This window comes from Etheostoma cragini, chromosome 8 (assembly GCF_013103735.1).
Source record: "Etheostoma cragini isolate CJK2018 chromosome 8, CSU_Ecrag_1.0, whole genome shotgun sequence".
NCBI lineage: Eukaryota > Metazoa > Chordata > Actinopteri > Perciformes > Percidae > Etheostoma > Etheostoma cragini.
The window spans coordinates 11965225-11991631 of record NC_048414.1 but is presented as its reverse complement, the minus strand read 5'-3'; the positions used below and the strand labels follow the sequence as shown (position 1 = coordinate 11991631).

The 26407-nt window shown below is 38.8% G+C and overlaps 3 protein-coding genes across 4 annotated transcripts in view; 1 reads left to right on the top strand and 2 right to left on the bottom strand.

The window, feature by feature from the left end:
* Positions 1 to 11992, bottom strand: part of iqch (IQ motif containing H) — a 35876-nt gene extending 23884 nt beyond the window's left edge. The window contains exons 1-15 of the mRNA XM_034879171.1: positions 11952 to 11992; positions 11789 to 11854; positions 11333 to 11455; positions 10966 to 11033; positions 10731 to 10806; positions 10329 to 10448; positions 8149 to 8251; positions 7812 to 7898; positions 7354 to 7550; positions 6656 to 7201; positions 4972 to 5038; positions 4036 to 4119; positions 3759 to 3943; positions 2049 to 2321; positions 1716 to 1904 (exon numbers count right to left, since the gene is read on the bottom strand). Of these exons, the coding sequence (XP_034735062.1) occupies positions 1716 to 1904; positions 2049 to 2321; positions 3759 to 3943; positions 4036 to 4119; positions 4972 to 5038; positions 6656 to 7201; positions 7354 to 7550; positions 7812 to 7898; positions 8149 to 8251; positions 10329 to 10448; positions 10731 to 10806; positions 10966 to 11033; positions 11333 to 11455; positions 11789 to 11839 (2169 nt within the window). The 5' untranslated portion in view covers positions 11840 to 11854; positions 11952 to 11992. The remainder of the gene's footprint in view (positions 1 to 1715; positions 1905 to 2048; positions 2322 to 3758; positions 3944 to 4035; positions 4120 to 4971; positions 5039 to 6655; positions 7202 to 7353; positions 7551 to 7811; positions 7899 to 8148; positions 8252 to 10328; positions 10449 to 10730; positions 10807 to 10965; positions 11034 to 11332; positions 11456 to 11788; positions 11855 to 11951) is intronic.
* An 856-nt stretch (positions 11993 to 12848) lies between these two features.
* Positions 12849 to 16289, top strand: aagab (alpha and gamma adaptin binding protein). Its single transcript, XM_034879465.1, has 10 exons — positions 12849 to 13053; positions 13375 to 13565; positions 13656 to 13752; positions 13846 to 13935; positions 14046 to 14129; positions 14235 to 14314; positions 14501 to 14597; positions 14771 to 14875; positions 15048 to 15097; positions 15407 to 16289. The coding sequence occupies exons 1-10, from the start codon at positions 12960 to 12962 to the stop codon at positions 15482 to 15484; spliced, it is 966 nt and encodes a 321-aa protein (XP_034735356.1). The 5' UTR covers positions 12849 to 12959; the 3' UTR covers positions 15485 to 16289.
* A 1385-nt stretch (positions 16290 to 17674) lies between these two features.
* Positions 17675 to 26083, bottom strand: smad3b (SMAD family member 3b). 2 transcript variants are annotated; one of them, XM_034879461.1, is made up of 9 exons: positions 25655 to 26083; positions 21942 to 22135; positions 21690 to 21824; positions 21444 to 21533; positions 21311 to 21361; positions 20492 to 20704; positions 20252 to 20389; positions 19276 to 19420; positions 17675 to 17865 (listed from the first exon to the last, which is right to left on the bottom strand). In XM_034879461.1, the coding sequence occupies exons 1-9, from the start codon at positions 25855 to 25857 to the stop codon at positions 17742 to 17744; spliced, it is 1293 nt and encodes a 430-aa protein (XP_034735352.1). In that variant the 5' UTR covers positions 25858 to 26083; the 3' UTR covers positions 17675 to 17741. The 2 variants fall into 2 exon arrangements, with proteins under 2 accessions (XP_034735352.1, XP_034735353.1); XM_034879462.1 differs by having other exon boundaries at positions 21459 to 21533; positions 25655 to 26082.
* Positions 26084 to 26407: the final 324 nt, after the last annotated feature.

Sequence of the window (26407 nt, the reverse complement as noted above, 5' to 3'; positions counted from 1 at the left end):
CAGACAGACAATGTGATATATTTAAGGGGGCGAATACATTTTAGGGGGAAACAATGTCATAAGAAAAAATCATGCAATGAGGAGCACAGGATGTGGGCTTTGCTTTGATTAAAAGAGCAAGGTGTAGAATAAAGGCCAGTTAAAGTGTTGTGTCCATATGGCCCAGAAGCCCCGAGGCTGTTGGTCTACACTGGGGGCCTCGGCACTCGTCCCTCTCCATGGGACCCCAGCTGGTGAAACAAACCCCATTTACTTTCCTGTGCTGCCCCAGCCACCATTACGGACCTTGGCTGTGGCTCAGCCACTCTCTGCCATAATTAACAGCACCAATGCAACAACAATTACAGCCCCACACTGCACATACACTATGAATCAAAGAACGAGCTAATAGGAACAAAACAGAGCGAGCCATAAGAAGCTTGAGATGATTGCTGTTCTTTCAAATGGAATAAAAAGTAAAATCGTTGTGCTCCAAGCCCACAATCATTAGCCTGTAATTAGTTTACACAATGCTCTCAGTTAAATGGCAAAATACGGTAATTAACACATGACAGAAAATCAAAGGCTACTTTGTAAGCATATGAGAAATAAGAGCCAGGGGCTCAGAAGCAGAGTACAGATTGGGTCTGTACGAAATGAATGGTTTACTAATGATTATGTGCATTTTATTTGTTTTGAATAGGTCTAAGATTAAATCTAAATGTATTTATTTTTGTTAAATATTTACAATGTCACATTTTACACTACATACTGTATTTGTAATAAATGTTCTCTTTACAAAGGGCTTACACCCATCCAATAAGTGTTATGGACAGACACAGAAAGCTCAGTGTTGTAATGCTTGAGCAGAAAATCAAAGCATCTGCTGCAATTTAGGATCTAACTGTTTGGTGTGATTTGTACTTTGATATACTTTTATCTACTTTTTGTAATACAAATTAAATCAGATGTGAATCTGTGGGACAATAATTTGCACAATAGTTTCATAAAAATAGAAATATATTGACCAGAATGTCTGTACTGTGATTTGATACACTGAACACTGCCAGGTGAGTTAGGGCATTAGTACCACTGGACAGCCTTTTGTTCTCCCCATCACACCGACATTAGGTGATGTATGTGCCTCGGAGAATGGATAGTAGCTGTGTGTATAAACAGATATTTTATCTATTGATTTAATGTTCTATCTGTGGAGACGATGCTCAAAATACTACGAGGACCAGCATTGTGACTCCCCCTACTCTGGGCTAAATGATGGCAACTCTCTGACCCCACTGTGACCTATGCTTTTGTTCATTTGATGACAGACATGAATTTAACAATTTTTTGAGCTGTGTCATCTCAACAAGGAGGACGATCTCCTTTTTAATACCTAGCTGTTACTGTGATGTTATCTGTTAAGTATAGTTGTTACCATGTTAACTTTAAATGGCCGGTCCCTCATTGGCATGAGTGTAATAATAATAGCAATACACTTTATTTGTATTGCACTTTTCTAAAAGTAGTGCTTTGGATTGAGCCATAAAAACAAGCCATAATAGTAAAACACATCAGTTTAGGGAAAGGTAATAAGATAAATAAATAAACAAATAAAAACACAAACCAAAATGTTTGCAAATTCAACAAAACATAGCATAAACGTAAGTGTATCAAATTTCCAGTAAGAAGTGGTCCTATAGTTTATGACAGGGAATGACGTAATCCTCACATCTTACCTGAATCCATTCTGTGTTCCATATCTCAGGATCATAACGACGGCATTCCTGCAGGGCCCAGTTATAGCAGCTAAGATAGCATACATCACAGTATGCTGTGCCACGGCCGTCATGCTCAGAGTCGATCTTGAAGAGCCAGCGCTGCACATCAATGTTTTGAGTCATGATCCTAGCCAGTGTTTCATGAAGCTAAACCATGAGAGAGACATGAAAAACAAACTTATAATATAATTAATTATAATTAAAAGTAAAAAAGTGTTCTGTGTTATCAGGCAATGTGCAAAACACCTCATGCTGTATGCTGTGCATACAGTTGTGGTTTTGATCTCTGACCTGGTCTAGCGAGTAGATGTCCCCTTGACCAGGGGGTACATCAAGCTCGGCCCCGGCAAAGATCCTCCTCCCCCAAGACTTGGTGCTGTAGTGCTGTGCAATAGCTGGTTCTGGAGCCAGGATTGGCACTCCTAGCTCATCAGCCACTGCCAGGTCATCCTCATGGGCTACTCCACCCACAATATAGGCCTGCTTCCCCTGGATCAGGTTCCTGATGCGCTTTAGGGTGCGTGGACTATACTTTAATAGTGTAGACAGGCACATGTTATGGGTCTGGAAGAGAAGATGGGGAAAAATTTCTGCTGCTGCTAAGATGTCTAAATGTGTCTTCCAAGGGTTGTTTCATGACCTGATTTATCACTGTGTACACACAACAGATCTATTATTGTAATAGCCAGCAGGGTTGTAACCTCTCCTGTATTCCAGCAGGTTGAATTGATAAAAGCTGCCTGTGGGAGGCTTCCCCTATCCTTCACATCTTTAATGTGTGCTAGCAATGAGCTCCTTGGGAATATAACTAATTACTTTACATCTGTATTTATTTGATCCACATGGAATTATCCCTTCTGTCACTGGCAGAATGCGCTGCCAGCCATGGGTACCAGTGATTCATCTCAGCAACACGTCTGGCACAGTTTAACAACAAAACAGCAGGAAAATCAATAGAAAGAAATGAAGAAGACCATGTCATGTTGCACATTCAATCTAGTGGAAAGGGATATTAAAAGATGGATAGAATGGCTGGATGAAAAAAGACAATATAACAACACCTTCATTTTATTGTATGAAGGTCATCAAAACACTTCATAATTTAAAAAAATGCAGCAGTTAGATGGAATAAACAGTTAATAAAACCAACTAATATAACATTTTATTATTTCTTGAAAACCAGCTAGAGACTTCTAATTTAAGAGAAATATTGTTTTATAATATTGTTTACAGTTTTTAGTATTTTATTCTTATTACAAAAGTAAATTGTTTTCAGAGACATTAGATTTCAGGTAATTGGTCATGTTGCACAATGTACTCTGATGTGTGTTTTGCCCTATTTGGACTCACACTATAATAGCCTAATCTGCTATTGGAAAATTTTGAGTTGGTTTCTTAAATTGAAGTTAGTGTAGGTAAGGCTTCAATGGAGCAGGATGGGAGCAACAATTTTTCTGACCGCTGTCAGTAGACTGTATTTTGTGTGGGTCAGTTTCCTCATCTTTATTTTTTAACCAATCCATGGAATAAACAGTTTTTCACTTTCTACCAGCTTGGCACTCTCTAGATAGCCTAGCATGTTGAAGTTGGACATGGCGGTAAGTCAGAACCCTTTACATCATGCGAAAAGTGGCAAGAAAGGTTTTTAGCAAGTTGTTACTACAATTAATGGACATGTATTTTAATTAATTATAACTTCATATAGCTCTAGTGTGTTTAATTTGAAATAAAACAGATGTTTATTTTCAAAAGTAGTAAAAGGGAATGAAAAGAATTAAACCCACTGAGGGAACCTCACACATTACAACTGTATAATAATCTCCTCTAGTACCCTCTAGAGGAGAATTCATAAACTACAGATGCTTGTAGCATCTCTACAGTACAATACAATTGATGCCTCTACAGTAAATTCTAAGATCCTGCTGAGAAATGTAAGGCATTGTCAGGGTTTTTTCTTTGAAGATACATCTGTGCACAAAATGTTAATGTCATTGACCTTACCGGAAAATAATCTACAGCCTCAGGTGTGAGGATGATGAAGCGTCTGACAGAGGAGGATGAGGCCTGAGGGGTCCCGGTATAATCCTCGTCTGTGGTTCCATCACATTTCAGGAGGCTGGTGTAATAGTGCAACATGTCTTCCCCCAGATGCCGTGGACATACGTAGATGACCTCCACATTTTCATCTTAAAATATACAAAGAGTAAATTACATGTTTACAGTAAAGCAGAGAAAGTTAATGTATGTATATGGGGGTGAGGCTGTGAGAAGCTTCTACCTCTAATATCACACACTCGGCCTATTTGGATGTTCTGTAGGATGCCAAATCCCCTCAGGTGCATTCGCTGGCTCTGAGAGAATCCTGTCGGAACAAGTTTCACAAAAGTCCGCATACAACTTTGAAAGAGAGATTCATATCATCTCTAACTGGCGTTATTAAAATCTGTTGCTCTGTACTCTTAGATGTGCGCTACTAAACTTGGGGGATAGGTAGTTAAGTCGAGTCACACAGCGTCTGTCATGTGCTGAGCGTCCTGTTGCACCATGTCCAGGCACTACTGAGCTACATCCAGTGGTACCTCCAGCTTTTTACTCTATGTCTGTCTGGATTTCTGCCTGTGAGAGAATCCTCAACTGAATCAAGGTAATTAAATGATTGAATTCATGCTAATTAACAACAATGGGGTTCAACTTTCTAATCATCCTTGCTCACACAGCACTCTCTGTAGCCACCCCAAGTGGAAATAAAGCATTCCATCTGCTAGTAATTAGGCTTAATAATTTTAGACAATCGCTCAATGATTTACAATGCACATGCCTAATTATGCTAAATGTGAGTGCCATGGTGAAATTTGAACAAGAACAGATCATAGCTTGCGCTCTATGTCTAGTTCAAAAACACAGCTGCTTCTTCCTCTTTTTGTGTGTGTTCTTTTTTGCACAGCAATAAAATAAGACCTTTGTGCCTCTTGCAAATATTCAACATAATGGCTTTTCATTTGCTTAATCTGCAAATTAAATGGCGATTGAAACTAAATTGTTCAGTTCCCTGGCATGGGGACTGTCATCATCCTGTGAGTGGTTTCCTGCAGAGAGTCATTTGAACGAGACAGAGTGCCTTCACCAGGGCCAAAGACTGGAGCAGCAGAGTGGTGAGACAGGGGATGACTGCTGCTGGATCTGATGTGTGTGTGCAGCAGGCAAAGAAAGCTACCTAATGAAGGGATGTGGATAATGGTCCTCTTGGAGGACTGGATGTATTTCCAGTTGGCTGCCAGATGCTGGGGATGGAGAAAAGGAGTGATCAGAGAGGGAACTGGTTGAACGCGTGTGCACACTCACACACTCACACTCACACACACACACACACACACACACACACACACACACACACACACACACACACACTCACACATACACACACACACATATACACACACACACACACACACACACACACACACAAATCATCCCTGCATAGCTAAAACACATCAAGCCAATCTCTCTCTGGGCTAACAGAAGCAATCCAAGCATAAAATACCACCTTAATTAAATTAAGCGTTTCCTTCAGAAACATCTTCTCACAATTAATTCAATCAGCAAGGTACATGATGCTACTGCCAGGGGAAGATTACCAGGCTTAATTAACAGGGTATGAATGTTTTAAGAGTGAGAACATACATTTAGTGCATGTATACACACACACAGTGATGTTAAAACTAAATGAACTTGTAAGCACTAATTAATATTATGCCAGTGCTCTAAAAGATGTTCCACCCAGATGACAGCACAGAGATGACATCTACGCTGAATGGGGAAAAATGTAAAAACATGCATCTAGGAAAATTGTGCTTTCATACTGCTCTCTTGAAGAGCTAAAAAGAAGCAACTGTTTATTTATTGAGTTTAAAATTGCAGCAAGGTTTCACTGTGGCAGAAAGTCGTAAAAAATATTTGTAGTAATGTAAATTTGTCTACATCTCCCAGGGAATCTAAAATGTCTAAAATAAGATGAAATTGGATTCATGAATTAAATTGGTTTTGGCATGTTTTAAAATTTTTTTTTAACCAATGGCTTAATATGTCCTACTCAACTACAAACCTTACATTTTGTCACAATAATTTTAGCTGCAAAACATTAATTTTCCTTTTACAATATATTTTCATTTAACACCTAATATCACATTATAACACATTTTTTAATTTAAATATTTAAATCATCTATAATATTTTGCATGCCATTGTATATTTAGCTACTGTTACATGTTCCTTAATTGGCCACTGGAATGGATTGGGTCCCTTTTTTGCCCTTGATCTCTAGCCCTCCTGTTTTTCTATTTGCCTTCTTGTGCTATTAATGTCGCTGCAATTTTACTTTATTCATCTGCCTCATTCTTTACTTCTGCTATTCTGTACTGTTTATCTGTCTTACTTTTTCTTTGTGCAGTTCCCCTCTGTTTGTCTAGTCTAAGTATGTTTATCTTGCTTCTTCCTGTTGTTCTACTCTGTTCCTCTGTCTCACTGCTCCCCTCTGCTGTTTGGTGTTTCTGTTACTCTCAACCCAGAAGTACTAAAGCATCAGTTCTTTGGTGAAATTTCATACCATGATAAATGTCCCTGCATTTTTATTGACATGGCATTAACCATTTCTGTCCTAACTTCTTCAATCATTTGGGCTACTCTTAACACCTCTAAATGACTGCTGCTCAAAGCCGTTTTGATTGGCCCTCTGTAAAACACTGACATTTTTGACTGAATGGGATATAGTACTTTATAGCAAGCTGAAATGTAGAAACATACTTTTCCTTTTAGCCTAAACCAGATCTTTCAAGACAGAGCCACATTAGGTAAGAGAGAAAGAAAAAGAGAGAAAGCACATTGGATTTAAGAAACATCACCTGGGCTCTGCTGCGGTAATTCTGCAGTTGTCTGAAACGCCGGGCCTGCAGGGCCTTCCGGACACGAAGCATCTGAGTGTGCATCAACCATGAGATAGCGATGGTGCCTGCCGCCCACTTGCGCCGGCAGTGGCACAGGTAGGCAGTCCGGGCTAAGTAGCGCCTCCAGCAGGACTGGATGTGGATGGCAGCTGCGTCAATGCCCCCCTCTCCCTTGTAGCGCTGACCTGGGCGTAAGACCAGACCCAAAATCTCCTCCCAGTTTTCAAGCACTGAGAGGAGGCCAATCACAGGAGGAGCCTTTCTCCAACCATTATACCAACCATAGCCAAACTCCACTAGCCGTTCCCCTCTCACTTTGGCTAGAGGCACGGCAAAGTCCCTGAGCAGCTTTTCCAGGGCCTCTAGAGCATCTACCACATTGCTCCAGCACAAGCTAAAGCTCTGCTTGAAATGACAGAAATCTGTCGCCATTGGGTTGATCCGTCCCTTTATGATGGTAAAGAGGTATTTACTAATGTTTACTGGAACTTGCACAGGTAGATTCTACAGAAAATAGGGGAACAAATGAGAAGCAACCAACCTAGACTTTAATAATTCAGCTAGCTTAGCAATAAGGAATTGAAACATTGTCTTTGATTAACTTCTCTTTCTTGATTTAATTTAACATCTATTTAAAACTATTACAGCATTCTTACCTCAGGGCTTTTAGGGATAAGATCATTGATGCCTTGCATCATACCCCTGTGGTCCGCGCTCTTGGAGCTTGTAGAGGGAGGCGGTGTCTTGGTGGTCCAGAGGGGTGTGCATTCTCTGCCTATTCTTTCGCAGGTGGATCCAGGTTCTGTTTCCCATTTCAGCTGCTTGTGACACTGGGACTTCAAGCCTTTCAGACCTAAAGCCCCAAACATACAGGCACAAATGTAGCTACTCTATTAGTGATCAATCAGTGGCAAACAGTGTTTAATTTCAAATCAGGTGGCAGCTGTACAAACTACAATGGAGTCACTAAATGGTTAAACTAACAGACAAACAAAACAATGACAGAATTGGGAAGAGAGACAAAATGCATAATTGCATTGAAGTCCTAACAAAATATTGGATTGTCACAGTGGCGGGACTTTTCTTAGTGTAAATATTTCCAAGGGCAGCGGACCTGTCTTGTAAGAATATGAATCCTCTCTGGGGTGAAGAGATCCAGCCTTGTGCTGGATCGACATACGAGGCAAACTTGTATCTGGCACTGATGAAAATAGAAAATTAAAAAACAACTTTCAAAACATTGCATTAGATTAAAAAAAAATAAAACACATTAATATGTAAAACAGAGTGCTAAGTTAATATAAAAACAATCTAAAATGTAAATTATAGTTAGCAGTTAGTTATTGAATATAAGGTAGTAGCCTGATCAAACTTCCACGAATATCAAACGCACACTTAATAAGCATTTGTCTAGAGTATAACAGAGGTCAGCTGTTGAAAAATCTGTTTACTTGTATGCATGTCTTCTTCAGGCATTGCCAGACTATGACGGCCTTTTGGTTCAATGGTAGGAAGACTCGCCACAGGGCCATGGATTATTCTGTGATGTTTTGCCTGAACAGAATTTTTATATAAGATCAGAGGTTGTACATCTGAAATAAATAAAATCAAAGCAATGCTACTAGATAAAAACATTAAAAGAGTGCTTCCGCACTGCCAAAGAAGCCCGCCCTAGCTTTATAAAACTAAATGCAACAAGTACAAGTTGAGAGTTTGAGCATGTTTGAATTGAATGCTATTTTTCTTTTCTAGAGATACTGTTGTAAGAACAGGAGGTAACCAACCATTATAGAGACTCATGCCAGCCTTGTGATGTAAGAAAAAAGCCTACATGATTACAAACAACAAACAATAGATTTTCTGTATTTATTAAGAACTCAGCAGTGCCATAAAACTGGCACATTTAAAGTTGTAAACTGTTGTGTGACCCATCTAACCCTACATAAATTAATTACAAAGTAGTCAAGGTTTATCTTAAAACACAATTACTCTGTTTTGCTAAACTTAAACATTTGTGTACACACTTCTGTACCATAATTAAATCAAAAGTACATTTAATGGCCTAGTTTAATATGCAGATTAAAATGTGTCATTACTTATAACACACAAAGTTTGTGCTGCTGTTGATCCTCCAGACTTGTCACCTAATGTCTTCTCCTTCGTTCTCCTCAGACCACTGAGCTCTCTGACAGACCCCAGGTAGTAGCCAGGTGCTGGGAGAATCTCCCCTCAAAGGCACACATCTGTTTCAGGTGAGGTTAGGAAAAGGGGGCCCCTTTTTGTGAAATTGCTAAAATGCAAAAGCTAATTTCCTGGCTTGGGTATGGAGAGGAGAAGAGCTGGCCTGAGTTGCATGAGGAGGCAGCAGGCAGAGAGCCAGTGGTTAGCAGTTGGGGAAGATATGGCTGTCTTATTGGCATGCTGGACCAGGTACTCACTTCTGTCCTGAGACAGCTGTAAACCAGTAGCCCGTAGCACAGCAATCAGGCGCCTGTTTCTTTAGAAGAATGCTGATGTGCTGCAATCTGCTGCTTTCTGCAGCCAGCACTTCCATTTCTCCTATATCAGAGTGACAGTCTTGGCCACTATTTCTCATGTTAGGTATATATCACCAAAAACATATTGGAAAAGAAAGTGTGTAAAATATATCTAAAACTAATTCCGACCTTTGCAAAGATTACTTTGTTTGCTGTGACAAGGGCTGGCTGTCATCACTGCGCCAAGTGACCTTTATGTCCCTGTCTCTGTGAGCATGACACTTAAAGCATCTATTAATGCAGACCTGTCCCATCACTCTTTACGCCAGCATAAAGTGTCTCTCCGGAGGATTAAAGGAGTAAGCATCAGGAAAAGGAACATTAATATCCAATTTTTCTTAGTTGTAGCTGAAACTCTTGTAATGCTTTCTAATCAAATCTTTCCCGAGGCATTAGCTGTATGTTGCAATTAATATCAATATACAGTACCAGTCAAGACTCAAGACACAGGAATCAATTTCTCACTGTGCAAAGCAAATAACTGTAGGACATAGGATCATTCTGATAACAGTGTATTATTATAGTTGACTATAGTCCTTTCCAGCAGTAAGACTAAAGTGTGACAATCTGCTCCATAACTGGATGTAGCCTGATCTCTGCAACTAATTAAAAGTAAAAAAAATCTTCTGTTTATTGTTCAGTTTTACAAAGCCACAGTTGAATTAACTGTCACCTACTACATGATTGAATCATGACTGATTCAATCTGACAACAATTTGCTTAACAATATATTTTCTTAACTAATAAAATCACTAAAATCACTAATACCACCTTGATTACACAAGCCTGACTGAAGTAGCATTTTTCAGTTCATAGTGTTTACATTAAACCCACCTGGAGCACACAGTGCATCACAATGTGATACTGACATGGAAGTCACACAAGTATACTTTTAACATTATTTCTAGCATCAATTAATTTGACAATACTTTAAATTATCATGATAGTGATGACCCAAAAACCATATTGTAATTTGAAAGTACCTAATCAAACCTCGGTAAAATGGCATTTCTATACATGGCATAACATTTATTGAATACTCTCAATCTACAACTGAAGTGATATTGATCTACATGTTAAGTCATATTACTTACTGCATTTGTGCTCTTCTTGTGGAAATCAGAGAGGGGCATCCCACATTTCTGGTGCATAACGACTCTGTTGTTTGGGTGAGCAGGATTACATAGCAAATGCGTGGTTAACGCATATTTGTGCTAAAGGAGACATATAGAGGAAATGTTTTTAAACTTTAACTAGCAATATCAGACTTAAATGTTTGTGTATTTCTGCTAAGCAAAAAGGAATTAATGTTTTCTTTTTGTCTCCTGTTTACATTTGTTTAACTTGTCTGTCTAAATGTTTAATAGTAGGAAAAGTTGAATTTCTAACTTACCTATAGCTTGTACTCTATATTACAAAGTAATACTACTACTTAGTAATAGTATTACTTATTAGTATTACTAAATTTTCATTTCTGAACGTGAATAAAACTCTACCTTTTTCCCAGGTGAAGTCCCTTGAAGGCCTTCCCTTGGTGGACGCACATCTGGGATACTCTCCAGAGCAGGTTTCCTGTGTATTTCAGACTCACCAATACCAATCACCAGCATTTACGCAATTCTAAACATATTTCTTAAGAGTTCTAACAAATGAGATGGTAAAGGAAAGTACACCCACTATAGGCATTTATTTAGTTTTTTGGTAAATATATGTAAGCTTCTCCTTACTTACCACTTGGGAATCTGCTTCTTTTGTTGTAAGTCTTCAATTCTTGGAAGAACCAGCAGCTGCTTACCCCACTAACACAGAACGTTTAGGAAACGTAAGGGAACGTTAGTTTGTGGTTCTCTAAAGGTTAATTCAAACCAAACCAAAAACTAACGTTTAGGGAACGTTCCTTCCGGGTTATAACGTTACCTAAACGTTAAGAGAGGATTACCTAAAAACGGTGACTGTCACCGTTTTTAGATAATGCATGCTTCTATTTAAAATAAAAATATTATAGAAGTTGCAATTCCGCTACCTTTGTCTGATGTATATTAATTAGTATTGCTTTCAATGCTTATTCTGTACGAGTGCAAAAATGTAGCATCCTCACCCTGATGCCACTCTCCGTCTTGCCAATGGCAGCGTCCAAGGCTTGAATGTCCAGTGTTTTTCCCTTCTCATTGATAGTGATTTTCTCGAGACTGCATTTGGGTTGTCTCAAATCCTCTTGCACCTGTAATATACAGTTGTGTGATGGACATACTGTGCATAACTGGCCTAAAAAGCAGTCAACAACCAACAACAGAATTTAACGTGTAAAGTTAGCTAGCTAGCTTGTTCTTGAAAAGAAATTCTTAACCAGTATATTAAAACATTAGTTATTGTCTGTACTGTGGTCATAAATTAGCTATTTTGTTACTTTTCATTTGACCAGAAAAACTAAAAACAGATAGATTAACTAACGTTAAACTAAGTATTGTTCAATAAATTGACTAACGTTACCATTAACATAGGTTAGTTAGCGGTAATAGGTTATTAACGTTAAGGTAGCTATAACATAACTTACCTGAAATAAAACTGCTCCCAATTTATCTTCGTGTTTAAGTGCGTCAGACATGTTTGTATTGTGTCAATATATAATAATAATAATAAGAAGAAGAAGAAGAATAAGAATAAGAATAAGAATAATAACAATAATAATACAAATAATGTGACTCAAACATGTGACACAATATCTTAAAGAAGACCTCTAGCAAATATTAACGTTTACTACTTTAACCACACCAATTAGCGAGCTAGCTAGCTACTCAACAATCAAAGTCTTCAAACAGTACTCGTAACCAAGACAACGAGAAACACACATAGTATTTTTCCCCGGGTACGGACTGTCTGACAGACAAACCACAGGACAACTATTTCGTTACATCAACCTTACAGTCTATGATTTCATCCTAACAGGCAGATTAAAAACAATCAGAACATGTCCTACTTGAATCCTACTCCAACCATTAATGTAAACATACATTAATAATTTATTGTTGGAGCCTTTTGGGAGATGCTTTGCCTGAAAGGTAATTTCAGGGCACAAAAGTAGCTAGCCCACTCTAAAGCAAAGGAAGTGTAAATGTTGCCTAAGATGACATTTTTAGTTTGTATACGATTTATAAGCCACGGCAGTGGGTCACTTATTTTATCGATTTTATCCATGGACGTACGATTTTGTCAACTAGCTAGCTAACTGTTATACCAGAATATTGTGTAAGAAGAAAAACTGGGCAAACAATTCAATTTTAGGATAAAGACATTCTGAAGGTAACGTTAATGAGATTAATGACAATTAACTATTAATGTTAATGAATGTTAATGAATGATCATGTTATGATTGCGAGCAGTTCACATTCACACGAAGAAATGGGTGGACTCCAAACAAAAGTTTTTTTTTTTTTAAGGCAAAGCTAATTTTTGTGTTTGATAACTCACACCTTACGCTATACATGGATATCTGTGGCTGGTAACGACAGCTTTGTGTGAATATACTGTTAATGTCATAGAAATAAAATAATAACTATAAACTTGTTTTCAATTCATTTTTGTTGTTTAAATAAAGTTAAAAAAAAAAAAAACTTTTACCGGAAGAGATCGTTGGAAAGTAACCATCTGCTCCGGTCAGAGTTGAAAGGTTACAGCGTCACGTCAAGCTAGCAACTAGAGAAGCTTGTGCTAAATATTATAAAAAAATGTCAACCACTGAAGAAGACACTGAGATGACTATTCCGTGTGCACTCATCACAAGCTGTGACAGTGGGTTTGAAGAAGAAGAGCTGGTAAAACGTAAGTTTAGCAAAGATTAACGTGCAGGATTTGGAAAAGAGGCTAATATTAACGCTAAACAAAGCTAACTTGCTCTTACCACAACAGATGGCGTTTGGTTGCGCCTGCATGTTGCTAGTTTCCGTTACAGGCTAATAACCAATTTGTCTGTTTGTAAAGCTAGCTTGTGTTTTTTTGTTTGTGCGGGGCTGCTGTAAAACGGCAAAGGTAAGGCTGATCGGGTTACATGCATCTTATTCCATTAGCAGCTAGCCGGTGGTCACAGTGAAAGCAAGTTTTTATTTGAGATTCATAATCATAAAAGGCGTATTTTTGCTTCAGAGATCCTCAGTTCGAAGACTCTGCCCGAACCGATCAAGCAAGAAGACACAGTAGCCTGGTATCCATGGACCATCAACAACAAATATTATACAGCGGATGTCAGATTATGTGTTGTACCAAGCACCTTTCAAATGTCATCGGAGATTGCCCAGTCCATGCAGGCTTTCATCGTCTATTTTGACAGTACAGTGGTACGTAAGAATAAACTAACGTTTGAGAATCTCTTCTGCATGTCATGTGATACATGTGCAACGTTTATAATGTGTACATGGTGTTTGCAGAAGGACGGTCTGGAAAAGCTACTTCCTTGGATATCAGTGGTGGAAGATCTTGCTCCAGAGGTGCTCATTCTAGTGTGTGACAGAGTCTGTGAAAATGGTTAGTTCTGGCGTAAGGTTGGATTATTTATGGTGTCGATTGGCTTGCAGAAAGCACTGGAATACAACACCTGAAATTCAATTTGTATTCAAGGGGTCAGCAGACATGAAGCACAACAGTGGTGTTTGGCCCATGCCTTTGAGTTGGTGGAGCTCAATCCACAGGAGTTGCCAGATGAGGATGGTGAGTTTTACAGAAAGTAGAAAATCCAATGACACCACGTACATTTATATTTTCATTCTCCATATTTTGCAAATTTTGTACTCCTTTACAATGTCTTGTGTCCTTATCAGATGACTTTCCAGAATCCACGGGAGTAAAGAGAATTGTCCAGGCTCTAAATGCCAATGTGTGGTCCAGTGTGGAGATGAAAGATGGTGAGATTACATGACTAATACAATTACCTATTGTACTTTCCCCTGACTATATCATTTATCATTGTGAATGTGTGGTATGTAACAGTTTAAATATATATTTAATAGGGCACAATCAGGGCTTTGGTCTGATGAGTAGTTTGGTCGCCGCCAGACACAACAACCCACACAGCTGTCAAGATCCACAGGTCAGTGGCAATTCTGTTGTTACCATTTTCATTTACTTTGATCGTAATTTCAATTATACTTGTAATTGTCTTTCAATTTGTTTTACTTCTTTCTAATATATAGTCGAGCCATTTTTATTTAAATGTGTCTTTAAATCTGTCAGTGTTCAATGAGACATGCTAACCCTAGCTTCTTTTCTGTGGCAGTCTTCCAGCTTGCCAGTAGAGGGCTCACTTGTTAGTGTGGAGACTAACCATACAGAGAGTAGTACAAACACAGACACGGGGGAAGACTCTGTGGTTGGTAAGTGAACAACTCCTGATGAAATCTGTTTTTGCTAACATCTAAAGTATCTTTCCCCCCCCCCCCTGCTGGCACATTTTTGTCAGTATGTTCTCCCAAGACACTGATATCTTGATCATCGAAGGTGACATTTTAATGTTAAGTTATTAATATTCACTTGTTGATTCTCTCAGATGCAATGACTGATTTGGACATTCAGGAACTTGCTAATCTCACGGCTGGAGATGCAGATGTGGATAACTTTGAACGTCTCTTTACCAAATTAAAAGAGATGAAAGGTAATTAGGGAAGGAAAAGGGAATGCGCAACTATGTCAGCAAAAGCTTTGTTGGCCATTTGTAAACCGTACAGGATGGTTTTACCTTGCTCTCATTGTTGGTGTGGAGGTCAAATATTTGTAAAGCTGAAGCCATTTACAATGTTTGCATTTTTCTGATTTTCAACCTGCAGACAAAGCTTCTTCATTACCGCATGATCAGAGAAAGGTTCATGCAGAGAAGGTAAGCAACTGTATTGACCCTTTTATAAGACTAGAAACTGTTCATGTTTATCCTGTGTACCCTGGTTATATAAATGATTTACAGTATATCACAAACCAATAATAGTGCCTTCACAACCTCACACTATTGTCAAACTACGCCCAAATAGATAATGTGACAGATAGAATGTTAGTTTTAGTTTGAATCTAATTGTTGGAGCATATTTCAGTAGCTAATTAAGTTTTAATTTGATTGGCTCAATAACTTGTGTAGATGAATATCTTGATGTAAACTCTAGTATCAAGTATTTACACTAAATCTACTTTCCAGGTAGCAAAAGCGTTTTGGATGGCCATTGGTGGTGATGAAGATGAGATAGATGGGTTATCATCGGGAGAGGAAAGCTAAAAGCAGCTACCTGTGTCTCAGTCTCTTTTCTCCTGGTCCTCCTCCTTTCCTGGGGCTCCCACAAGATCCAGCGCCCTTTGACTTGCTTCTTGCACCTGGAAAGTGGAGATGCTTACAGATGGTACTGTTGGCATAGTCATGTTTAGAAACGTGTGAACTTAAAAGGAAATGATTGCAAGACTGGTGTATATTGAGAAGCAGCTGAATATCTTAATTGGGGATCCAACCAATGACCCTAACTCTTCTCCCCTGGGTCCCTCACTATGCTATAAGCCCTGAGTGAACCTCAGCACCTGATGCCGTTGCAGGTGGATAAACAAATCTGAATTATGTGGGTTTGATTTATGTGTGTGTCCCTTAGGCACAGTTGTCACAATGACTTGCAAGTGACATAATGTGCCTTATCCTTAGTTGTAAGACATTTAATCCACATTCTGTTGAATCAACATAAAGACTTGTGATTTTATTTTGTGTGTGTGCTTGAGTGTATTGGATTGCATTCCTGTACAGGGGTTTCTATTTTTCTAGTCACTGTATTAACAAGCCATGGTTAAACAAAAATTGACTTAATCTTTTTGCTTGGTTGCAATTTATTTAATTTTCACAGATAACAAAACAATAGTCAATTTAAGGACAAATATTAGACTACATGAAAAATCATGTACATAAGACTTGGAACATAAAATCTCCAACTAAGAATACCAAGGACCACAAGTAGTACAAGAGATCTACCAACTACCTAATGCACTGTAGTACACAGTATTTAAGTTTAGCACTGTTTTAAATAAATTACATGGTAACTCAGTCTTATGTACTAAGTAACTGTAAGTGCAGGATGAGCATGGTGGCTTTATAGACAATGACAGCGAGCATATTACACATGCCTTATGTTGTAGCAATGTATGTAATTACAGTATCTACTGGACACGCAAACTATCACTAGAACTAAAGCTTTACACTGATCGACACGGTAAATTAAGAATTGCATTATTTATCCACAAGGAGCATAGTGTACTATAGGCTAACAGTAATGTGAAAAGATCGGAATTTTTCACTCTACATGCCGTTGATGGATGAACCAAAGCCGTGGTTGCTGCTAGTGAGGACACTTCACACTGAAGTCACACAGGTTCCTACATACAACCAGTTCACTATGATCCCTCATACGGTATGTCCTTATTCAAATAGTTGATACAGTAATCCTAGATGTCAAACTTAAGAACCAGTTGACCCGGGTTAGAAAGCTAGGTTTTGGGTCATTAAAGCAAAGTTTTTCTGTGAATCTACTCATGCCAGAGGTCAGTCTGGTCCACTGTTTCAAGCAATGCATGACTACAAGAAATTGCAGGCTATAAATATTTATGTACAATTGTATTGAGGCAATAAAAAAAATATATTCCCATGCAGGACAGTATGCAAAAATAACTTATAAAATGTCTCTTTCACTGAGCAAAATAGTTTTCATACAAGGGTTCTTTTGAAGAAACAATAGTGCTAATGTCTATATTTTGTTTAAAATAGATAAAATACCAATTACATGATCAATCAGATAATTGACAATTCATAGATACATTAATACGGACTAAGTACCTTGTACTTAAGATAATTAAATATATTCTATTTAAATCACTCCTCAGAATGACTTTGTATGTTAATTTATGGTTTGATTGACAAATAAGCCTCTTAAGTCCGTGATTACAAAGAGTGGTACTGGGACACTGAAACACCAGTGATCATAGCGTATTTTAGCTAATTCATAGAATCAAAAATGTGACGAAACATGTAAATGGTGAACAAGCTGAAACTGTACCATCCCTTTAACTTGGGAAAATAACATTTCAATCTCCTTCATAAAGAAAAAAAATCACAACACTGAGCACAGACATGTCTGAATGAATAATGAAGAAAATGTGTTGTCTTTTAAAATCTATTGCAAATACCCTGTGGCTGCCCATTGAACACATGAATAACGAAACAATGTACAAGTTCTGAAATAACCATCAACTGATAACACTAAATAGTACTGAGCAAAGTGCTATATATGTGAGGTGAAATGTTAGAGACAGCGAGGGAGGAGAGTGATTTGTTCATTTGATGAATAGCGTTTCCTTATTTGGTCCCTTAAGGAAACACTATTTTTTTTTTTTTATATATATATATATATATATATATATATATATATATATATAAAAACCTTTGTGGTTTGTAAATAAGAGCTGAAATAGGAAAGAGGGCTTCTGTAAAGCATGTACTGCTCCTATGACACACTGGAGCAGTGGATGCTGGGAGAGCCCATCTGTGTGAGGACTTTGTCCAGCCACTGCAAAGGGCCATTAAGATGCAGTTCTATCCAGCAGGGGGTACTGGTCACTGTCTGGCGTCTGCAGGGCAAAGAGAAGGAGAGGGGCAGCACAGTTTGTCATTACGGAGAGATTTTCATACTAAAACATAGTACCACACATTTATGACAATCCTTGTCATTATTAATGTAACTTCATTTTAGTCAAAGCAAAGATACAGTCTTCTCAGTATTTCTTGTCTTAGTTGAATTTGCAGCAACACTCAAACCAACTCTACATGCTATTTCTGAAGTCATTCAAGTTTCTGTCAGAGATGTTTGCCTCCAAGGTGTTTGGTGCCAGAAATATAACATGCACCACTCATAGTCCAGTGGGAATCCCCCTTGCAAAGGGTGTCGGAAATGTGTTCACCTCCCAAACCATGTCCCCTCACGAATGCCTGCTGCATTCTTTCTCTGTTACTCAACCCTCTCTTGCCGACTAACAGCAGCACCCACCCCCCATTGCCCTCTTTTCCCTTTCCAAGTTTGCTACCGTCTGTGCACAACACAGCTTCATTTTTTCACCCCTAAAAGTGACGTCAATTATCCTGATCATAAACATCAAGGCCTTCTCGCCTTTTTCCTTCTAAAATTTATGGCACAAGGCTTAATGGAAGTTTTGTGTCCTAAATGTGTGCAGAGCAACAGACTGAAGGAAAAGAAGAAGAGCAATGAACCCTTAAAAGCAAATGTTTACTGATCAGGGATTTTCCTGCCATTATATGGCTTAGGCACATAAGTGTTAGGTGCATAGGTGTATTAGCGCACATCCCAAGGACTCCTGCACACTGCCTGCGGGGCGTAAGCGTGGCGTTTCGGTTGCGTGTTGGCTGCGTAGGGTTTTCTATGTCTTTGCACACCAGAAACGTGTCTGATTCTGCCACTAACCTTGTCTGTACACATGTATGCTTCCAATTGATAAAATTAAATAATAGAAGTAGTATACTTCATGTTAAACCTAAATATACTGTATACTGATTTAATAACAACGTTGGCAGTATTGCCGGCAAAATAGGCTACAGAATATTTGTTTCAGTATTGACAGGTGCGATATTTGAAAATCAATAATTATTTATTAATTTTTTTTTAATTACATTTAGATGTGCATTTATGTCAAAACTAGGAACTTTCAAACATCAAAATGTCATTTATTAAATGTATTTGTGTCCAAATGAACATATAAACAGTTTTTCGTATTCTATCTGGCCTGGAACCGCTTCCAACACGCTTGCGTGTTACGTGAAAAATAAGTGTTGGTCCTATTTCTAGCACGCGTTTTCAGTGCAGCTCGAGCCGTGCGTGTCTCATGCCACGCAGGTGGTAGTGTGTCAGATATTTGGCAAAAACAGGTAAATGTCAGAAACAAATGTAAAGCATATATATAAAATTTTAATTTTATTATAATTATAATTCTTTTAATGTCTGTCTTGTTTAAAATGTATTAATCTACCTGTACTCAGCTCCCCAACCCTTGACAAAACTCATGCGAATGGTGCACATCCTGGTGAGTTGATAGACCGCCTCAAAGCCCTGGTTGACTGACTGGGCGAGCAGAGCAGCAAACTCCTGGTTGTTGAAGATCTTCAGGTTGCAGCCTGTAAAATAAATGTAATATAAGTGTGTGTGTGTGTGTGTGTGTACACACGTACACACAGTTTTATATTCTAGTTTCTTTAAAGTAGCCACCCTTTGCTCTGATTACTACTTTGGACACTCTGGCATTCTGTTGATGAGCTTCAAGAGGTAGTCACCTGAAATTTTTCCCAACTATCTTGAATGAGTTCCCAGAGATGCTCAGCACTTGTTGGCCCTTTTTCCTTCACTCTGCTGTCCAGCTCACCCCAAACCATCTGGGTTTTGGTCCGGTGACTGTGGAGGCGCAGCACTCCATCACTCTCCTTGGTCAAATAGCCCTTAAACAGCCTGGAGGTGTGTTCCGGGTTATTGTCCTGTTGAAAAATAAATGATGGTCCAACTAAACGCAAACCGGATGGGATGTTGCTGCGGAATGCTTTGGCTGTTGGTTGTGTATCAACCTGACTCCTGCACATCACAAATGATGGTCCCAACTCCATTAATAAGGCAAGAAATTCCACTAATTAACCCTGACAAGGCACACCTGTGAAGTGAAAACCGTTTCAGGTGACTACCTCATGAAGCTTTTTGAGAGAACACCAAGGGTTTGTAGCATTATCAAAAAAGCAAAGGGTGGCTACTTTGAAGAAACTAGAATATAAGACATGTTTTCAGTTATTTCTCACTTTTTAGTTAAGTACATAATTCCACATGTGTTCATTCATACTTGTGATGCCTTCAGTGATAATCTACAATGTAACTAGTCATGAATATAAAGGAAACAAATTGAATTAGAAGGTTTGTCCAAACCTTTGACCTGTACTGTTATATATTTATTTAAATATGCTAACCTGGAGGTATTTTGCAGACAGTGGCAGGATGCCAGCCATAGCGCTGGTTGCAGTTTGGACTCTGGACAAAGATGGCACTGTCACTGAGACACTCGGCAAACACTTCTCCACCAATGTAGTACAACCTTACGCCCCGTCCTGGAAAGGGAAGAGAGAAGACTGTCACTCAGCACACAGCTACCTACTGATTATGTCAAGAGCGAATATAAAAGGCAAGTCCATGTGAAATAAAATGAGTACCTATGTGTCTGCGTGTGAGCTCTACTGCTGAGTTGCGGTTGACGTTGGACAGCAAGCCTAGACAGAAGCGTTCAGAGTTGGATGGGTCTGTGAATCCATCTACTGTGAGGGAGGGTTGGGAGGCGTGGAAAGTCTCTCCTACACGTTGGTTCAGCTCATAGTAGGAGATAGAGCACCAGAAGGCAGACTCGCAGTATGTCACAGGTTGTAAGTCTGTGTGAGCAGAGGGTGGGGTTAGATGGAGAGACATTAGCTAAGATACAAGCTCATAGTCTAATACATCATGTCTAATAATGTTGAAACTATCCTCCTATAGTAAGGATGATTCCTTAATGGACATAACAGGTACAATGTCCTTTATAGAACAGTTAAGGCTTCAGTGGATCAGCTAGAAAGCTTTGATGGGTTATTTACTGTATAACCACTACAAACTTATATAAAAAAGCCTAATGGGACTGTGCTGAGGTTGTTTCAGACCTGATACTTCAAAGATCTGATGCTAAAAGATGATGAATGTCCAAAATCTCCATTTACTGCTCACTTTTGTTTGTCCACTATGAAGCAAAACGTGAATAAGTGAACATGGGAGTGATTTCAGACCCAGTCTATATTTCATGATATGTAAAACATAAAAGCAAAAATTGGTAACACAGTAAATGAATGACATGATATAATGTAATTTGATTACATATTACATGTTTGTTGGTCATGGTATGAGCAGTATTATAGCTTATATAATGTCAATGCTACCAACCAGATAAGTGCACATAATGAATGATATGCTCTGTAAATTAAGATGACCCCTTTGGTTTTGCTTACCAAGATTACTGTTTGCGGGCGACACTGGATTGGGCGACAGGCTGGGTGAACCTGAAATAGAGCGGTAATAGAGGTTTGGTTCACGATCCAGATAAGGCATAATTAGAAGAGCACCAGCTTGAATTGTGTGTACCTTCATGTGAGTCACCTGTGTCCATGATGTGGTTGAGCTGGTGATCATTCGTCTCACCATCCTCACTGAGATACCCCGGTGGGGGAGTTTCTACAACATACAAACATAGACAAAGATTAGCACACTCCCGATCTCAGCATATCAAGGATTTGACATGTTTTCAAATGCTAAAACATGTTTTTGACACATAATGACAGCTTTATGGCTATTTTGTTTGAGTATATTTTAGGCCAATGCTATTCTCACCAGGGATATAGTTACTTTGGGGCTCAATGCCAGCAGGAAAGTTGGTGTTCTCAGGGATGGATGGGCTGTAGTCACCCAATGGTGGAAACTCTGCGGGGATATCTGTATGTCGTGGTACTAGGACAGGAGGCAAAACTGGAGATACACAGATAATTTCATTAAAAAAGGACAAGTTCAGTTCTGTAAATTGTATGGAAAAAAGATTATTTTAAAAATTGTAATTTGGATCATGTGGCAATTAACTGCACTCACTTGGTGTCTCAACCCTCTGGTAGTGGTAGGGGTTGACGCAGACTTCATCCTTCTTGGTGTGAAAGGCAAATTCACAGTGGTCAACAGCCCTCAGCTCATGGTGGGACTGCAGGTCTGGCCAGCGCCACAAGCGACAGTAGATCACATGAGGAAGACCTTTTCTGTGGGAGACCTGGAGACGCCCATCTAAAGATCTGAAAGACAGCAGCAAAAAGGCTTTAGTGCTACATTCACATTGAACTGAATAAACCAACGTGTTGACTGACATTAGACCTGATAAAAATATTTTATTTCCAATATTACTTATGCAGTGTGCTATTTAATGCTTTTTCGTTTACTGTGTTAAAATACTGTCAGAATGAAAGAACATATTTTTGCCAATCATTCCCTCAGCCCTTACCACACAGCAGCACCGGTCAGGGAAACAGTCTAAACCATCCTAAAATGACCCCAAATGTCAAATAAACATTTTTAAATGTAAACAAAGAGCTAGACACAAAGCCTATGAAAAATGTTTTTTTGATTATTATGGGATAATGACAAACTATGAAGTTTAAATTGTAGTGACTGTATAAAAAGAGAGCCGTTTGACCTTTGCACAAAAAGCATGTGTGACCGTGAAGTGTAAGACCCTGCATGTATATATTGCCATGAAATTTAAATGACTTAAACAGGAAAGGAAAGACTCATATGGAGTCCAGTGTGGTGATTACTTTTTTCCAGCTGAACTCAACAACAGTTCAGGTAATTGTTAAGCTGAAAGACGAGAAACATATGGTTTTCATTCTTTACCAATGCTTGGCCTCCGGTTAGAGGACTTGGGGTTCAAGACAATCAAATTAAAGCTAGCTTGGTTCTAGTTCAAGATGACCAACAAAGCCAGTACCAAACCCAAATATCATAATTTCTAATACATTTGCATTTTTAATTGTAATGATTTAATGATTTAAATGAACAGGGTTTGACACAGTTTTTTTTTTTTGATACAAATAAAAAGACTTAAAAAAGGAGAACATTTCTAGCTCAAGCAAGCAAAAAAAAAAAGATTGTACCAGTGAAGTTTGAACAGTGTGATACCTAAATAGTTGGAAGCATCTTCCAAATACACACAAGACCACCAAGCTTCCAGACTACATCAGTGACCACAGCAGAAGAGATGGGTACAGACTCATCTTCCAGCACTGACTCCTGCATAGAGGGTATATTTTTGGGGTCAGTTGAAGTCAGCCTTTTCATACCTCTACTGAGATTGGCCAGTGCTTTGTCTAGTCTCCCTGATTTGCCACGCTGAAATGCTGACCACTGTCACCCAACTAGACTGGGGCAACCATCTTATCTACCTGTAGAAACAACACTGTGCATCAGTCAGCCAGGCATCTCAGCACCAATGCAGCAGCACCTCTTATCCTGTGAAAATACTGAGTGGGAGAGAAAGCACTTCCTTTCGAGTTTTGGTCCCAGAACCAAACAATACAACCCAGTGCCTTCATGAAACAGATGAAGAGTTGCAACATCATTGTTTTTTGTGGGAAATCTGGTGGCCTAGCGTTTTACCAAGCATACCACACACACTGAATCCTTGTATCCACAGTCTCGCTTTGCCAGACCCACCTTCACACGCTGCAAAGAGTGTCTGGCTAGTCCCCACAGCACTCCAGGATGGGATAAAAACATGCTCTGGTTTATTGGCATTTCTTTAAACCAATTAAAATAGTTAGTCATGGGTGGTGCTAAGCTTTGAACATCTGCAAAATAGCACCAGGAAGGAACTTGTTTTGGTGGAATGTATACATTCAAAAGTTGTTTTATTCTAGAGATGGTCCGATACCATTTTTTACTGGTACTGATACTGGTATCGGCACATCTCTATTTTAACCGTGCAAAAGAAAACTCAAATTGGACAGATAGTCTATCTAGCTGTCTCAATTTATCCTGCAGAGATCTGAGGAGCAGTTCATCATAGTCCTTAAATTGAACAGAGTTTAAACTCCAACACAAGAAAGCGGAAGGAAACGGACATGGGCAAAAAGACATGCATCCAGCGGAATTTCCTGCGCTCCGAAGCAATCCAAGGAGTGGAACGTCGTGGGTATAGAACAGTGTATCCCCAACAGATAGCAAGGCAGTTTTTATTCTGTTAACCTACAGTCTTTGGACACACCGACATTGTACCACAATCCAAACAGTAGCCCATGCCCCTCCTAGAGCCTGGTGCACATTTCAAAGAACTGGAAAAAGGTTTTTTATGTAGGTTGACACACTTCTATACACCTTGATGCGGGAGTCAGGACTCCCAGTTTCATTAGCATTTGTGCTTGATTAAATTTTCCTTGGCAAATAAATTTACTTTGAAGTATGCTTAACAATTAAAGAATTTACTAAGGGTGTATTTTACCTTTTTCTACAATGCCCTTTATCATTATTTTATGTGGTAAAGTAAAAAAAATTTAAATTCTTACAAAATAAGTTCTACTTGATATTGTTGTTTCTTGTCTGAGTTATCATTGAATTCCTTAACTAATTTTAATTTTAATTTTAAGGATGCATTTTAAAATCAACGGGATGGAAATAAGGATCCAAGCCTAAAACACTGGCTCACAGTGTCCAACAAGTAAACTAAGTTCAACATCCAACCAAGGAAAGACATTTAATCAACATTTGAGACTCATCCAGCCCACTTAAAATAAAACTTTACGTCTGCACAATCCTGCACATAGACTGTATGTTATTAATCTACGTTATTATTAATATACAGACTATGGTATTCTGAATTACTAGTCTTAGACGAATGGGTATCCCATGTGGGGAATCCCAAACCGAGTTCTTATTCCAACTCTCCCAGAGTACACACTCCAGTCTAAACATCCACTGAGTCAGGGAACTGTTTTGCCGAACCAACCCTTCTACTCCTGCTATTCATCTCACCTGTGAACTGAGGACATAACGTTTTTGTTTACGCAGCATAGATGCACCTCAGCTTACATGTCAGCAGGTAAAACGTGCTTAGACATAAAAAAAAAACTTTGAGAAACACTTACTACTATGTATGTCACATTCATGGTTTAATTAAGATAACATTCCTATACAATTGCTTAAATTGTAACGTATAGGTCACCGCTGCTCTACCGGTTATGCTAGCTATTTGTGCAAACTAACAATATAATGATAACATTCTCACATGTAACTCGTGTTTACGGCTAGAGGCGCATCAAGTCTTCTTTACCTGGCATTCATAATCACAACACTAGCTAGAGTTAGCTAGCTAGCTCAATTAACGCTAGTTGCCATGTATCGGTATTTCAGACTGATAAAATGCCAATTTGATTTTAACGTTACCGGTTTACACAAATTGTTTTAGCTTAGCTGAAAAGCAAGTGAAGTTTTACTTGATAGGCTAATGTTAGCTCTAATATGGATTGTTTTTAACCATAGCTAGCAGCTAAAGCTAACTATCAATGCAATCAAAACCCACTGCATAACATCACACTTTTTTAAATTGAAATTAAATCAATGAATTGGGTAATTTATTCAAAGTGAACAAATGCAATTGCTTCACTAACAACAGCACTAACGTTAGGCTTCTAATAATAGCTCAGCCTCACGCTAACTAGCCAGCTACTTAGCTAGCTAGCTAACGTTAGCTGCCATCAACCTTAGCATCAGTTTAGCTAACGCTAACTACGAGGCAGCTAGTTCGCGGTTTGTGTCGTTACCTGGGTATGGTTATGCATTTCGTGTTGACGTTCTGTGTTGTGATGGCTTTTTCCAACTCGTCCAACTGTCCCGTCTTTTTCAACTTCTTCACAAGACTTTTGACAGCCTTTTCGCACCATTTCTCCTCTTGTCCGTTCTGCTCTCCCTTCTTCCAGCCAAGAAGCCTCTTCACGATTGGAGGAGTGAACGGTAATATAGACATTTTGAATTGCAACTTAAACAATTAGTTACAGTACTCTGATTTAATACCCAGAATTGCTAACAGTATTGTTTGTCGTTGCTTTAACAAACTCCCAGACAGACGAGCGGCTGGTCGCTGCCGGGGGAGTCTGCAGCAGCGGCTTGTGTCGCAGGTTCACTCTGATCAAGTTGGCCGTCTGTCGAACTGGAGTGGATCAGCTCCCCCGCCAGCCTGGCTATCGGTCTGCCCCTCCTCCTGCTCCTCAGTCAGCTGGTCTGTCCTCCACCTGCATCAACCATGTGTGTCAAGACATGCTCTTAATCCCACACATTTCAGTACCACTACTAGATTAAACATTATTAAACTGGATAAAGAAATGCAAAAGCAATTGGTCACGTTCCTATAGACTTTTAAATTTAGGATAAAAACAGCAACAAGTAAAACAACTAAATTAATGCAGTAATAAAAGCATTGTCTCTGATAAACTACATTTATTCTACTGTGTTTTGGTCATTTGTTTCTATTACCAATTCAGATACAGTATGTTTACATTTTTATTAATAATGTGTCC

Coding starts and splice junctions, on each gene's coding strand:
- aagab (XM_034879465.1), top strand. CDS start 12,960: ATGTCAACCACTGAAGAAGACACTGAGATGACTATTCCGTGTGCACTC. Junction 13,753..13,845: donor TGACAGAGTCTGTGAAAATG/GTTAGTTCTGGC, acceptor TTTGTATTCAAG/GGGTCAGCAGACATGAAGCA. Junction 15,098..15,406: donor GAAAGGTTCATGCAGAGAAG/GTAAGCAACTGT, acceptor TCTACTTTCCAG/GTAGCAAAAGCGTTTTGGAT.
- smad3b (XM_034879461.1), bottom strand. CDS start 25,857: ATGTCTATATTACCGTTCACTCCTCCAATCGTGAAGAGGCTTCTTGGC. Junction 21,534..21,689: donor CCAAAGTAACTATATCCCTG/GTGAGAATAGCA, acceptor TGTATGTTGTAG/AAACTCCCCCACCGGGGTAT. Junction 19,421..20,251: donor TGTCTGCAAAATACCTCCAG/GTTAGCATATTT, acceptor TTTATTTTACAG/GCTGCAACCTGAAGATCTTC.